The 15844-nt window shown below is 39.7% G+C and overlaps 2 protein-coding genes across 2 annotated transcripts; one reads left to right on the top strand and one right to left on the bottom strand.

The window, feature by feature from the left end:
• The first annotated feature begins 491 nt into the window (after nt 1-491).
• LOC104434030 lies at nt 492-3907 on the top strand. The gene is given in 8 exon segments (XM_010046977.3): nt 492-908; nt 1018-1058; nt 1182-1245; nt 1776-1964; nt 2380-2451; nt 2846-2920; nt 2923-3023; nt 3112-3907. Coding segments are annotated over 8 exon segments (816 nt in total). The 5' UTR covers nt 492-752; the 3' UTR covers nt 3230-3907.
• Nucleotides 3908-8406: 4499 nt separating this feature from the next.
• Nucleotides 8407-15704, bottom strand: LOC104434029 (protein argonaute 5). The gene is made up of 22 exons (XM_010046976.3): nt 15037-15704; nt 13894-14102; nt 13649-13798; nt 13401-13534; nt 13188-13294; nt 12668-12771; nt 11833-11971; nt 11613-11729; nt 11407-11517; nt 11236-11307; nt 10939-11058; nt 10649-10820; nt 10446-10567; nt 10232-10369; nt 10017-10153; nt 9872-9934; nt 9733-9796; nt 9491-9626; nt 9334-9407; nt 9132-9226; nt 9015-9046; nt 8407-8912 (listed from the first exon to the last, which is right to left on the bottom strand). Exons 1-22 carry the CDS (start codon nt 15565-15567, stop codon nt 8734-8736), a joined length of 3006 nt encoding a protein of 1001 aa, XP_010045278.2. The 5' UTR covers nt 15568-15704; the 3' UTR covers nt 8407-8733.
• Nucleotides 15705-15844: the final 140 nt, after the last annotated feature.

Here is a 15844-nt window from a genome sequence, read left to right as displayed (position 1 = left end):
GTTAATTTAATATTAAAAAATACCGATACGTGTTTGAAGCTTGCAAGTTAGTTAAAAGTAAATCATGTATATATTACTTCTCTTTGTTTTTTACTTTTAGAATAAACATATTTCAAGTATAACTTTCCTTTATGTACACTAAAAAATTGTTTGTATTATTATTTCGTGTGCTCAGAAAACTTAATATTATAACGTTTTTCTGCCACATTAATTTTAGGCTTTCATATAGTATGATACTTTTCTACAAAAATTATATAATAAACCATATTCATACATCACTATCACGTTAATAACTTACTAACACAAATCACAGACTAAAAGAACATTATCAATGCAAATCGATTGTCCAAAATTATTATTCATGTTACTAAAAATTTGGTTCAATTCTCGAATCGAAATTGGCCAATTTAGTTTGGGATTGGTCCTAAAAGAATAGGTTCGATCTTGGGGTAAATTTCATAGTAACGATGTGGAAGCCGTCACGCCTAACTAGTACTTGCTAGACCTTAAAAATACGCCCGATAAGCTTTGGCAAGCGACAAGTCGTGTCGACCCCCTCGGTGCCGCCGCCGAGCAGTCACCGTATCCCCCTGGGCCCTTCCTCGCCGGTGAGGCAGCCGGGATCGCGCCTCGACGAAATCCTTCGATTCCTGGAAGCGACAAATCCCAGCCGCCTCTCTGCCTCAGGCGTGCCCGAGCCGAAGTCGAAAGCCTTCCATTTCTATCGGCGGAGTCGAAGTGAGGAAGAAGAGATGCTGAAATCCAATCGGCGGATCGCTCGAAGCTTTGCGAACAGAGCTTCGGCCCTGCGTTCCGAGGCGCTGGCGTGCGATGGGAAGCCCGTCGCCTCCCTGCCTCCGCAGCATTCGGCCCGGAGGACCTCGACGCGCTTCCTCGACATACACCAGGTTCTCTCTCCTTTGTCCTTCGCGGCATCGACTCCCCGTTGAATCCGGTCGCACGAGAATGCTGCCGAGCTGATTTTGCTCTTCCTCTTTTTTTTTCCCGGGGCGTTAGATGGGAAACAAGGCGGCGATCGAGAAAGAACGTGCCCGGCTGTAAGTTTTTTCTTTTCTTTTGTTCTCGTTCTTGTCCTGTTTCTGTCATCTCGAGTTCCTGGGGACCGGCGATGTGTTTTGAAATCCGATGATGGGGTGATGTGCGGTTGCGGTGTAGGACAGTGCGGACGAGATGAATCGAGGCTATTTTGCTGACATGTCGGAGCTTCGGAAGCATGGTGGTAAGGTAATTCAGTGATTCATCGGTACTGTGCTCGCTTCACTGCCTTCGTCTGTTCTGTACTGGAATTCTTCATGTATTGCAAGGGCTTCTTCGATGCTGGATTTCTGCAGCATCGATAGCCGGAGTTCCGATTAATTGATATAGAGTTGAAAGGATGTTTCCAGCAAATCATGCCGAATGGCATTTATTGTTCTTAAGTCTAGTCATGGTCTACTCATTGGCCTTCACCTTGACATCTTGGAATCTGATGCGTTTGCTGATTGAAACGGCTTAACTTGAACATTTTTCATTCTATGCGGGATGAATGATGACTATCTTATTGTAATTCTATGTGGGATGAATGATAACTGTCTCATCTGAAGGAAGATCCGGCATCTGTGCATGTTGTGAAACAGAAATTAATTGCATGGTTATATAGTTTATTGCCTATGTGGCCTGTATGAACCTAGCAAGTCAAATGCGTAGTTATGTAATTTTTGTCTGGTTATTTGTATAGCCAATGTCGTTAGCTTTTCGATGGTGATATGATGCAGATTGCAATGGCAAATAAAATCATAATTCCAGCAATGGCGGCTGTAAAGTTTCCCGTCATTGAAGTTGATCAATCAGATGGACAAAGTTTCAAGCTGCCCATCTGTTGCAGTGGCAAAAAGGTCGATCAAAACACGCCATCTGTCCCTAAGGCTACTTTATTATGTCTGTCATTCCGAGCAAGCTCCCAGGTGGGTTAAATGATTTCATTTTATTTTTTGAGAAAAAGTGATAACTCGCTACCGAAGTTGGGTGCATCTCTGCAGCATGAAGGGGCTTATAGTTTCCTAACTTCTTTGAAGTTGCAGCTATGAATTGCCTTCTTTCCTGTATCATCAGCAAATTTCGTTGTGTTCGATTATCAAAAAGCATTTTTTAGAGAAACTAAGTGCTTATGATGGTGGCTTAGTACTTTTATGGCTTGGTTTAGAATGCAAATATCCTACTTACAGAGATGAAAAATACCAACGGAGTCTCTAAGGTGTCACTGGATCTTTAAGCTTGCTCCTTGTTTATGTTTCCTTTTCCAGAGTGCTAGTTCTACCAAGATGATTTTTCTTGATCCATCACTTATTATTACTACTGGAACAATCTCTCACTTGGCAGGCAATGATCGATTCTTGGGGTGTGCCTTTTCGAAATACTTTCCATGATAAAGAGGATGTGCATCTTTATGAGGTACCGGAACAATCCTTCTTTATCCACCTTATTTGAGAGAAATTAAGTTGCTACATTTATTAATTCATAAAACTGATTAAACCCTGAAAGAAAAATGAAGAGAACCGGTTCTTCTCTTGAATCTTTTTCTCAGTTACTTGCAGCACATTGTTTAAGTCAAAGAGATTTATGTAGAGGATTAAGCCTCATTCCCCTTTATGGTGACTCCATCCATCCCTGGCAGACCTGGGGTGCATAGATGGCGCTTGCTGTTTGTGATCACATCATAACACATGCTGCTAATATGTTCACTAACTATTTCTTGACTTTCATGCGATTGTTGTTCATGGTCAACTTTTTGTCCAAAAAAGGCTTGATTGAGTTATTTATCTTGTTGAATGATGATCATGTTCAGGTGTCCTTCATTGATTCGTGGTTATTATGTCGGAAACCAATTAAGCGACTGCTTCTCCGGATTATGAGAAACCCAGAAGCGAGGATGATCAAGGTCCACTCAGGAGGCAGATTGTCTATTCATTTGGGGACCATTACTACTTCAGGAAAGAACTCAAAATATTGAACCTCCTCACTGGGTACAGATCTGCAAATTCCTTACTCATTCGCTGTCCGACCTTTCTTTCTTTTCTTTTCACCTGAGCATTGCCAACGTGTTCCCTTTAGGTACGTATTCTTGCTCGACAAGTTTGGAAGGATTAGATGGCAAGGCTTTGGAACAGCAACTCCAGAGGAGTTGCCCTCCCTTCTCTCTTGCACATCCCTCCTCCTGGAAGAGAAGTAAGGCAGCCAAATGTTCTTTTGCTGGATTGCATCTTTCTTTGTGCTGAACATCTCCCCAGACCTGTTCTCGTTGAACTTCAGTTAGATTTACACTTGGGTGGCCGGGAAAGAGAGGAGAGAGAGAGAGAGAGAGAAGCAAATTTTTGCGGTTAACTTACGACGACAGATTTTTTTGGAGATGGTTAGTGTTCTTGCAAAGAAATAATACCAGGTGGCGAGTGGACACGTCCATGTCGACTGTAGATCGCCCGCATACTGTACTTTAACATTAAATCAGCAGTCGTTTGCTTCCGGATTTTCAAACTTTAAGGACGGAAGATATCTTAGGCGTTCCTGCACTAATCACAGTCTTGCTCAGGACCAAGTCTTACGGGCGGTTTGCCCAGCCACTATATGTATCGAGGCGTGGGAGCTGCCTCTACCCAGGATCACTTTTATAGACGCGGGGGTAACCCTGGGAATTCCCCCTTTGTCTCCCCACTTTTGGCTATTTCGCCTGGTTTTTAAGTTGCGTCTTGCAGGCAAGGTGCTCCTACAAGATTTGACTTAGCAGTTTAAGATTTTGCTCAGGATCATTTGTACGTCTTACGGGCGATTTGCCCAGCCACTATATTTATCGAGGCGTGGGAGTTGCCTCTATCCAGGATCACTTTTATAGACACGGTACCCCCTTTTGTCTCCCCACTTTTGGCTATTTCGCCTGGTTTTTAAGTCGCATCTTGTAGGCAGGGTACTCCTGCAAGATTTGACTTAGCGGTTTAAGATCTTGCTCAGGACCTACTTCACATTAAATCAGCAGTCGTTTGCTTCTGGATTTTCAAACTTTAAGGACGGAAGATATCTTAGCCGTTCTTGCACTAATCACGGTCATTAATCTCATATCTTGGCTGCTTCTTCGGGGAATATTACACAAAAAGATATTTTATATTATATAATTACCAATTCAGTCTTTAAACTTTTCAATTATGCCAATTAAATTATAAATATTTTCGTGTTTTGTCAATTAATCGTTGACATGAATAATTTTTAAATATTTGATTTATTTATTATTTTCTTTTTTTCCTTTTTTTCTCTTTTCTTCTCATTTCATTTTTTTGTTTTATTGTGGCTGGCGATCCTTGCCTATCATAATAAAAGGAAAAAAAGACGAAAAAATTAATAAAAAATCAAAAAATACAAAAAATAAAAATAATTATCCATGTTAACGCCCGATCATGTCATATAGAACGGTTGGTATTCATGTTGGTAATTGATGGATTTAATTGGCAAAATATAAAAAAAAATTTAAGACTTAATTAACATAATTAAAAGGTTTAAGACTAAATTGATAAAAGTGCAATAAATTTTAAAAAATTTAGTAGTTTTCACTTCTTCTTCCTACCTTCTTGTTGTACACTTGATGATAAAGCATGAAATGGAAGTCTTTGGTTGAACCAATGATGATTTTACTGACTACATCGGTGATTATTTTCTCGGTTGAAAAGTCATTGGATTCAGGTCAATCACTATAGTCATATTATAAATTACTTGGAAAAATTACAAATAAATTGTTATAAATATTTCAAAAGTTGCTTTTTCATTTGGAAACTTAATAACCAAATGGATCAAGTTGCCACACAAATTTTTACTGCATGATATTGAAAATTACAGGGTATTTACTACGCAAAAATTGCTATTAACTAAAATTGATCATTTGCTTTCTTTCATATGGAAATTGTATCAATATAAAGGAGTCATCAACTATAAACAATTGAAATAATTGCTTTGGTCTACCCATATTACCCTTCCTTGCAATGGCTTCGTGCACAACGAACATTCATAACCAGGGGGATAAAAGGGTCATTTTGTTTGGAAATAAAACGGTTTTAGCTCTGAGTAGTAATTTCGAGCACGTAAAATTATTTTAATCTTCCTAATTTATAGTCACGGTTATATAGATTTTGACGGGTAGCTTAAAAAGTGCGTCTAATGGTAGTTGGATCTATGCTTTTTGATAATTCTTTAATTTATGGAAATTCAATTTTCTTTTGTCATGTAAGATTGGTGCTTTGGAAATATGTTAGGTTCCACCTCACACTAAAGTTAGATATAACACTACTTCATTTATGTATTATTTAATCTACATAAACAATGGGGCAATTCAATTCGGTGTATTCAAGAAATGATTCGAATGCAAATTCCCGGATTATCATGGAACTTGACCACATAATTTGAGCTGAGGCGTTGTAAAAAAATAGCAATTAAAAGGGTGCTTTTGAGATGTTTTTTGAGCATAACCAGTAAAAAGCACTTGAATTTTCAAAACATTAATTATAAACAATGCAAGAAAAATTTTCAAAAAAAAAAAAAAACAATGCAAGAAAATAATGCACCCGTAATTGTAAATTCCCGTTGCTCAGCAATTACGACATTTTAAAATAGCATGGCATTATGGCTTAGAATCTATTTGTTTGGCATCGATACAAAGTGAAAGTTGCTCTTGAAATGTAAAATAGTATTAATATTTTCAAATACGAGTGAAGATTTTGGGTGTCAAGTCATGCTAGTTAGAAATTTTCAATGAAGTAAAAGGTTAGAAATGAAAAATAAATCCTAATGCGTCATACAAGGTCACTTCTATAAACAAGTCATCAGCCCCTTTGTCTCCCAAAAAGGGACCAAAACTTTTGGCCTTCGGCAAAGTTATTTCCCAACTTACAGGTGTCTCACAAAATGAGACAAACTTTTTTTCACGCTTCGAATCGAATGTGTTCTCAATTTTCAAGCATCTCATAAAAAGTCTACGACTTTCATGCACGGAACAAATATACCCACGGTTTGACTTTGTTTACATAGCGTCCGATCTATCAAACACTAAACATCAACTCTTCCCCTCTTCTAAAGAAAACAATATCGTCAAGTTAGGGCTTCAAAATCGAATATAAAGAGAGGCTCGATTTGGGGCTTTGGGATTAGTGCTCTTCAGAGCCAAATGTCAGTCCGTCCATTGGAGAATGTTAGGGTTTCAATCTGGAGCTCGATTCAGAAAGAGAGAGGGGGCACTCGATTTGAGGGATGTGGTTTCAATTTGGGCAACCTCCACACTATAAAATGAATTGAACTTAATTATCAAAATTAGAATTAAGATGCGAAAAAAGAAAATGAGTGATTTCTTCAACCAATGAAGCAAGTGGACGATGCCAAATAAAGTGGTTGCATTGCTCTGTTTCAGTTCAAGAACCTAAACCCCAGATGGAGATCAAGTACCCTAAGACCCCTCCCCCCTTCCTCTTCTCTCGTCAATCTGATTTCATGAAGCCCTAGATCGAACATGTTTTTGATTAAATGAGGGGCACAGCATTGTTTAACTTAAGTTAGTCTAAGCTACGTTGATATTATGACAATCATCAAGCCATATAAATAAAGTCTAAACCATAAATCTATCGGTGGCCAGATATGTCCAATCAAAGAAAGTATGAAGCTTTTTACAAAGATATTTGAAAGGTGGAAACAAATTTCTAAAAAAGCCAGGGTATTTTTGGTAAGACACTAGAAAGTTAATTGTCTACCAAAGAGTTAACAAAAGTTCTGAAGAAGTAGGACAAAGGATGCAGGCCAATGACCATTACTATACCAGTTTGTTTCGTGCAGAAACTGCGCACATGCTTATTGACGGGGGAAATCACTTTTTTTTACCTAAATGAGCTCCATTCATTTTTATGAAGTGTGCAGCGTCGTCGACATATTCCCTCAAGTTAGTTTTAATTTTAAAGGCGGGACCTCGATGATCTTAAGCCCTCAGGAGTATCTTGTGCAGCAAAATTCTTTTGTAAGTGGATAAAAATGATCTGAAGTCGTGGTTCTATCTATTTAGACTCCTCACGACATTCATGATTTATTTTCAGTTGCTGCAAAACTGCAAATTAAGTTTGCTGGCATTTGGCCAATAACTGGATTGTGATCTGCAATGACTCAGATTATGTGGCTTTATGTTGAGGACTGTATTTCTGGATTATCGTTGCGTCAATAGATTTCTTGTTCTTGGCTTGCTGCTGCTACACTATAAGATTCTTTTGTCTAGTTGAGAATCAATATCATAGAAGACTCTTTGAAAGAAACTGTTGAATGCTGCTAACTCAAACTTCCATGTCTGTACATTTGCTTCTCTATTTTCTTCCCGCGAGGCTGCATCTGATAAAGTCATGGGAGCTTACTTAATTTTGCTCAGCGACATGGGCTGTCAGGTGGCTGTCTTATTATGCACTTTGACAGATTGGTCATGAATATTGTTCTCACAAGATGGTTCTACGGTTTGGTGTACGGGCTTTTCAAAGGCTCAGGGCTAACCTAGAACAGTAAATAGGAGGTGAGGTCCTCTGGTATGTCTTATTCCTATCCCCCCGCTTGAACCCTCTTGTATCAGTAGAATTTTACCTTTTTATTGCTTTTTGTTTTGTGATTTCTCCTTGCATGAATTAAAGGTGATCCAATCAAATGGATGAACTAATTTGATATTTTCTATTAATATAGCCCAGGAAAAAAAGATTTATGAAGTATGACCCTTTTAGTTTAATTTTTGTTTACGCTTAGTGAATCATGAGAATTGGGAGACGCTATAGAGGAGTCTTTATATTTCCGGGCCAAAGCTAGTTCTCATTCTTTGTTTCTTGGGGACCTCAAGAAAAGACACTCTCACATGCTTCACATCATGCTTACGACATAATGGATATGGATTGATATGGATGTGCGTACTTGGACTCTACCTCTGAAGCAATCAAGATCATTGCTCTTTTTTGATAAATCTTGTTCTTAAAAACAATATCGTCCTATATGACCTAGCTGGTCTGCTGCTTGGATGGACTGACTAAAACTGTAAGTTTCTTTCTCTGTCGCAAAATAAGATTGAGGAAGAATCTAATTAGGATGAGGCTGTCCATCATTTTCCTACTCGCTAGTAGGGTTTTCACAAATTGAACGAGTGATTCCATCCTTTCATCAAATCTTAATAAGATTAATCGATGATATCCATTACATTCCCTAATTAGAGGGACAGCTTAATAGAGTTTTAACACCTTCCCTCACCACCCTCAACCCCATAATGCTAATGATGCAAATTGATGGCAAATCTTTCAATCATAAAGCGAGAATGCTAAAAAGCATATCCAAAGAACGAAATTTGTCATCAGTTCCACATACCACGAAGCCAAAAAGAACGATTCATATTTTGATTTTCATTTAGGAACATCACTAACTGCATATGTAAACTTTATTGCACATGCAGCTTTCTTCTGCACAATCAAAGTAAATATCATCGGCCTCATTATCAACATCAGCCCCAATGAAGGATGACTAAACATCAAGAGGTGCCAAACACAAAACCAGACAATTGCCTAGATGTTCCACCAGTTCATAACTGAGTCTAGTGTTTTCACATGAACCAAAAACCCAAAATGTAGGTCGCGTGAAGAGTGTAAGTGCCGTGTATATTTCCAATAAAATAGTAAAGTCCCCTCAGTGCCCAACGCATCAGCAATAAAACATCACATCTTTGACGTTGTCTTTGATTGAAGGAAGTGCCCGGCTCTCAACAGCAGTCCCCTCCGTGGTGCCCCTTCCTCCTCCCGACGACCCAGTATCCGAACCGTCCCCCTCAATGTAATACCTCGCTCGAAAGGCCGCTAAATGGGCATAATAAGCAGGAGGTACTACAGGATGCACAAAATATCAGTGAAGAGTAAAAATATTCAACTGGAGTTTTAAAGGGAAAAAAAAGGTCAACAGTGAAAAATAACATATCTTGGCCTAACCTATTGAGACGGAGCGCGTGCATCGAGCATATCTACAGAGTTCAAATATAACAATAAGATTTAAACTTCTCTCTAGGCAATGAGCGAAATCAATTATAAAGGTAGTAGAATACTTACGTGTAACACAAATTGTTTGTGAGGGTTTGGAGAGCATCAGCAGTGAAGTTGTTCTCATCGAGTAATATATGGTAGTGCGATGGCTTACTAGTACCCTACATCATATGAACACATGTTACTAGACATAGTATTTACATTACAAAAAGAGAGTTCCATGGTAAGGTCAGTGCGTTTCGCCTAACATAAAGGAGATGGGTGTCACCTGAATCCCAGCATGGCTATTGAGGTAAAAATCAAATTCAGTGGGATGGCAGATGCGAGTATCAATAACGGTACCTAATCAAACATATTAAAATTTAAGTACTTGGAAAACCGACTCAGTTCATTAAATTAATAAGAAAATTGTAGAGGTATCATACCAGGTAGTATATTGCCGCTCCTGTCCATTGTATCACGTCTGTCATAATCTCCAGGAAAGAGGCGCGTGTGGTGCCTCTTTTGCACCACAATGAAGGTTACCGGTGGCAAATAACCCTCTTCAAGTGAGGCACAAGCCTATGGTAACACCAACTCAAGTTATAGCTGGTAAAATTATTCTAAGATCTATTTAATAGAAAGATGATGAGCGCATTTTCTATGGACTTATTTTCCACTAAAGTACCTGGCGAATCGCATCCATTTCATAGAGAAGAACTTGAGAGAATTGACCTTCACTAACCCCATCCCTACATTGAGAACCAAACCTCAATGGCAATGACAAAGAAAGCTATCTACTTGAACGCAACAATAAAGTACAACACCTGTAAAATATTATCCTATGAGGTTTATGTCCAGTAAATCTTCTGAAGGCAATAAGCAATTCCCTGCAAGGAACGTGAAAGTGAGTTGGGAAAGCATAAACTTAATATATTAATGATAGGTGCAAGAAAACAAACAGGACCGTACCTAATCATTCCTCCAGCTTTTCCCTCTGGGGTCTGTTTGGGGATGTACAACTCATTAATCATTTCTTGTCTATGAGCTTGTGCAGAAACAAGACCTCTATATTTAGTCACTTCTGGCCAGTCCATGGAAGCTACCACCTGCTCATATCAATACCATCAAATGTTTGCCCACTTCAGAATGGGAAACAAAAGATAACAGAGTAGGGAAAAGCATACCGCTGCTATGGAAGGACTAGCATCATCTCCGGGCTGCGGGTGTGTTACGTCTGCCCCAAAGATTATGGTTGGCAAATCAGTGACAAGAGGGATTCTTCCTTGGATGGCGTCATTCAGAACAGTGTTCCTTCCACCAACCTATGAACATCAAGCAGAATGATCAATAATCATAATTGAAGAAATAGAAAATTTAAGCAGAAAAGAACCTTGCAACCTTGACATTAATTTTCATTGCAAGATTTACTAAATATTGCTCCTTCAATTTTTCAGCTGCTTTCGGTTGGATACACTGTGAGACAATTCCCAGATCAGTCTCACATATTCTTTTTATCTTCCCTGTGAAGAAAATAGTCATTAGAAAAGGGAAAGTTTTGACTCCTTAAAAGCTCTACAGATGTCAACCAAAGGATAATTTACCGTAAGATCCAGCAATGTCTGGTAAGATAGCGATCAACAGCTGAAGTTCTTTTCGAGGTAGATTTGTGTTTGCAAGTCTTGCCCTAGATTCTCTATTAATATCTGCAAGGACTCTTTCAATTTGACGGGGGTGACCATCACATATAGGAAGTACTGGTTGGGAGTTAAAAGCCTACAAGGATATTAAGAATTGTTAAGGTGCAAATAATTTGTACCTCATAACATCACCAGAAAAGGAAAAGAAAAAGAGTATTCCATCACATCACAGTGCTCTGTCAGTAGATACCCACCATCCCTTTACTATTACATATCTTGACCAACTCCTCACAAAATTGATGAGTCATATTTCTATTCCACCTTGAAAAGTTTACGCACATCCAGGTATCCACTCTACCTCCATTGATCATTCGCTGTTAAGAAAAGGCAAAAAGAAGAATTGATCGTACTGAACATGTTACAGTAATCAACTAAAGACAGCACTATAATGTCTGTTTATTGAACTTTTCTGCACCAACCATCACTGCAGTGACGCATTGTGTGCGCACCAAATGATGATTGTCAATTGATAATAGATGGAAGTAGTTCACCTTGTTAATCATATTCCACTGCCCCATCAATGGACCAATCATTGCATCTCGACCACTTCCATGATATTTAAGCTGCAACAATGGCATACATCAGCTGCTGAAACCAGAAAAAACAGAAAGCAACAACTTGAGGCATTCGGTTTCTCACAAGAAAGATGTGCAACAGCTTACCATTGGTGGTGGCAAAACACGAGCCTCAACGACAGCAAGTTCCTTTCTCACCGACATTCCAAATTCTCTTGTTAGAAGGAGTTCTTCATCAAACTTATTCTCAACAACCATCTGCACAGGCATGCAGAGGCTTAGCTTGGAAATTGCACTGCCTAGAAGAACTTTATCAAAAGCATATACATATGAAGCCAGCTAACATTTCCTACCTTCCTAATACTCCTTTCCCTCTCATAAGGGCGTTGGCAGGTCGCCCTTAACAGAGCAGTAACTTGCTGTTCATTCAATTTTGCAGTGTACCTCTGCCCACTGACAATCCTACAAAGCTGAAACAGTAAAGTCAGACCTTTCATGACCAGAACTAAATAAACCAGACTTCTAAAAAGAGTATCTGAAGAAATAAACAATCTCATCATCATCAAATGAAACCTCCATAGGCAAGTGAGCAGGTTTCGTGTCACTTCCAGCTAGTAGCGTGGGCATTGACCCATGTTGCAAATCGATGTTGTATCTCTCCCAAAAGTAGTCAGGAACTGATATCTCTGTTTCACGGTCATCAAGCTTAAACCTGATTGACCAATTACACATTGTGAACATTTTGTAAAACACAAATATTACTACGAGAAATGAGAAAATAGGTTACAGTCCCTCAAGGTCACATTTATCACAGAAGCGTAGAAGAACATGTACTAGATTCAGGGAGGATTGAATACAACAATCATGTCAAAAGAAAACCAAGTGAAGGCATTTTAGTTTATAACTTACAAAAGAAATGCAAAGATGCACCACACAATAGGCAATAATTCCTTATTATCTCGAGAGTAAAATGAGTCAAAACAGCTCCTACAAGCAATCATCTCACATCAATGTTTCCTTCTACTTTTTACTTGATGAGTCACAGTTTTCGTGAAAAGAAAATTTCACAAAAAAAGGCCATTGACAATATGGCAATGGGGGAGTTGTCCAAAGAACATTTACTTTGCCAGAACAGAAGGTGAAAAAATATAACTTAATGGTAACCCATCCAACATGGAGCTAGAACAATTGCTGAGCAGCAATGTTTGCAAGCTACGAGAGAGGAACAGGAATATCTCAGGTTCTCGTGATTTGTTCCTGATATATGGATGCTACACAATATTAAACAAGAGGGTCTTCGACATCTAATTTTATTTCCCTAATACAAAATAAACTGTGTGCTACCATACATGCATTATCAACTAGGGTAGAACCAGACAGAGCAATGCAAAAGAAAAAGAGTCCTCACGTAGTTTCACTCATTGGCTTATTTGACAATCCATTGATCCTGTAAGTTCTCCGATACCCTGTATGAGTGATTTCCACCTTAATTTTTCTCAAAGCCTTCTTCACCTGAGACTCCCAAAAAGAGCAAGAGCAAAATCTATATTGAGTACCTCACTTGCATAAAGATAATCCAACACCAAATAACCAAAACACACATGCTCACCGACAGAAACCCACACATACAAGTACGGATAAAACAAGTACCATTTTAGTTCCCACAGATTTCACAGATATGAACTTCGTTTTGCCCTTTTTCCTCTCTCAAACCCATCAAACATAGTTTAATCGAAGTATCAAATGTCTTGCTGAATTGAACTAGTTGCATATATTCCATACTTGAAATACATTATTCCGCAAACCATAAAATAGAGGACAAGATCTTGATAACTTCTGTTTTCTGAGCTTACATTATGATCAAATCAAACTGCATAAGCAGGCACTGCTATCAATAAAGTCGATATGGGTTTTATTAATAGATATACCTTGATATAGTCCTGCTTAGACAATGGGCTCCGCATATCTCGGTGGAAGTGTTTCTCAACAAACTCAGTAACAAGAATTGGCTCATAGAAAGCTCTAGCCGACACGTCTAAAGCTCAAGAAAATAACATAGAGTGAATCAGTACTATTCAAACTAACATGCAAGATTGGTTGATGTACACTAGCAAAGATAATTAAGTGCTCAAGCGAAGTACCTATATTGAGCGAGAGCCCAAATTGTGTAGGTCTTAGAGACTGGTAATATCCTCTCCAGTATTCTAAACCGTCACCAAGTGCACCTTTAAACCCTAAATCAGTTGAGAAAAATGATCGACCAACAACTGTATACCTATTATGATGAATTTAGCAAGTAAGCATGTGGATTAATAGAGGAAGCAAAAGGACACAGTGTGCACAAGTTATACTAAAGAAGATAATGTATACGAACTACATGCAAAATTACTTCTCAGATGGAGAGGCTCTAAGGACCACATCAAGTAGTTGTATGATCTCTTGTGGGCAATCCAATTGTCTACCCTGAAGAAATTGCTGTAGAGCATAAAGATCAGTCCTAGCGACCAGCGATATCGTCACCTCAAAATCACGTTCTCTCCTGCATGATGCCTCCAAATTAAACACTAAACAGTATTCACTAAACAGTATTGCAATGCTTATTTAGTACCAAAGCGATAAAAAAAAAAGTTTCACCTTCTCGCTTGAGCAGCTTCGTCATATTCTACCAATTTAACTGAAAACACCTTGTTATTGAAGGGCAGTGGCCCTGCTGTGTAGAGACTCTTTCTACCATCATAGGCCGGCCACCTTCCACCTAAATGAGTCTCTCGATACTGTTTGACAAGAACGCCTAATATCTCCCTATTGGTTTTCTTGTTAGAAACCACAGGATCAATAGATACCTAAATGTTACCAATGCCAAAAATGATGTCAGAAAATTCTAGGCAGTCCGACTACAATAAAAATTGAATATGGCACAACAAATTGAAACAGCCAAGCAACGACTCATAATCAAAACAATGTCAAGATGCAGTAATAGTAGTAAGATAAAAAATATGACTCGAGAGAAATGAATTAATATATAAACCAATGAACTATTTCATCATTTAGACCAAAAAAAATAAAAAATAACGATGAGCTGCATTAAACACCACAAGCCTATCTAAATTAGATACAGAAAGAGTGCAAAGCTGAGGGGGGAAAATACATTGCTATGAGGAACCAAAGTGCTAATCAGGAACATTTTCTACAACAAAAAGATCATAGATATTAACGAGGCGAAGGGAAGGACAATAGGACCTCTTCCATTCGAAGGCACGGAGAAATAAGAAATAAAATTTAAAAGAAAAAATAGAAAGAGACAAGTAAAGGGGAAAAATCCCAAATATCGTATAAAATCAAAAAACAATCAACCAAACGATCACGACAAAACAAGGGAAACGAAAACAAAAGGAAAAAAAACAGAGAGAGGAGAAAACAAAAACAAAGGGAGATGCTGAAATGGGTTCATGATCCGACATAGTGGGGGCGGACTTGAGCTTGAAGGACGAGCAAAAAGGCCTCTCAACTTTCTGGAGATGGCTAACAAAAGCCACAAACCATACCCAACCGCAAAGCCAGGACAGAGCACGAAGAGGAAAAACGTAAGACAGGAACACACGATGAAGAGGAAAAAATACCGTGGTAAGAGCAAAACAATGAAACAAAACGCTAGCGAGCGAACTCGAGAACAAGACAAACATTCAGTGAAACCCACACACACGCGAAACAGTTACACAAAAATTTACAGGCAAAATTTTACGTCATTCGCCAAATAAAATGGAGGAGATGAATTACGTCGTAGTGGTAAAAATCCTTGTCTGCTACTTGAACTAGAAAATGGTTAGCTCGGACCACACACTTCTTGCCGACCGTTCCGAAGCCAGGCCTCAGCGGAAATCTGACCCCCTTCGACGAAAGGGGCGGCGGCGAACGAGCCTCCAGTGTGAGCCGCTGCTCGACCTCGCTGCTCAGAGAAACATCCAAAGCCGACGGGGAAGCCGCCGCCGCCGCCGCCGCCGAAGTAGATGCTCCTGGAGAAGCAGCGACGACAGCGGTAGATGCTCTGGGAGACACAGCCACAGTAGCAGACGCTCTGGGAGCCGGAACCGGAGCCGCAGCCGGAAACGGAGCCGGGTAAGCAGGACCACCAACAGCAGTGGCGTAGCCTCTGCCTCTGCCTCTGCCTCTTCCTCTGCCTCTGGCGTCACCTCCACCACCGCCTCCTCCTCCTCCGCCGCGCTGGAACGACGGGGCCGGCTGATCGCCGCGAGAGTCCGGTCGCCTGCCTCCTGTGCGGCCGCCGCCACCGCCGCCGCGGCGCGACATTGGCGAAAATTGAAGAGCGAAGCGAATGTGCGAGGCGGAGACCGAGACGTGTAGACCGAGGCGGAGACGGAGACGACGGAGACGGAGACGGAGACCGAGGGAATGTGAGAGAGAGAGAGAGAGAGAGAAACAATTGGAAAAAAGAGCGCCTGACTCGAGATATATAAAAGGTAAAGAAATTGAGAGAGAAGGAAACCGGGGAAAAGTAACGTGGTGCTGAAGTCACTTGAATGCCAAGGGTTTTTTGCAAAGCAAAATTTCATAATATGTGTGTGTG

The sequence above is a fragment of the Eucalyptus grandis genome, chromosome 2 (genome assembly GCF_016545825.1).
Source record: "Eucalyptus grandis isolate ANBG69807.140 chromosome 2, ASM1654582v1, whole genome shotgun sequence".
Lineage (NCBI taxonomy): Eukaryota > Viridiplantae > Streptophyta > Magnoliopsida > Myrtales > Myrtaceae > Eucalyptus > Eucalyptus grandis.
The sequence above is the reverse complement of the archived record's forward strand: the minus strand, read 5'-3'. Positions and strand labels throughout refer to the sequence as shown.

Excerpts from the sequence above, each read along its gene's own strand:
- LOC104434029 (XM_010046976.3), bottom strand. The coding sequence starts at position 15,567 with ATGTCGCGCCGCGGCGGCGGTGGCGGCGGCCGCACAGGAGGCAGGCGA. Across the intron at positions 10,154-10,231 it reads CTAGTCCTTCCATAGCAGCG|GTGGTAGCTTCCATGGACTG; the intron begins GTATGCTTTTCC and ends TGATATGAGCAG. Across the intron at positions 8,913-9,014 it reads CACGCGCTCCGTCTCAATAG|TACCTCCTGCTTATTATGCC; the intron begins GTTAGGCCAAGA and ends TGCATCCTGTAG.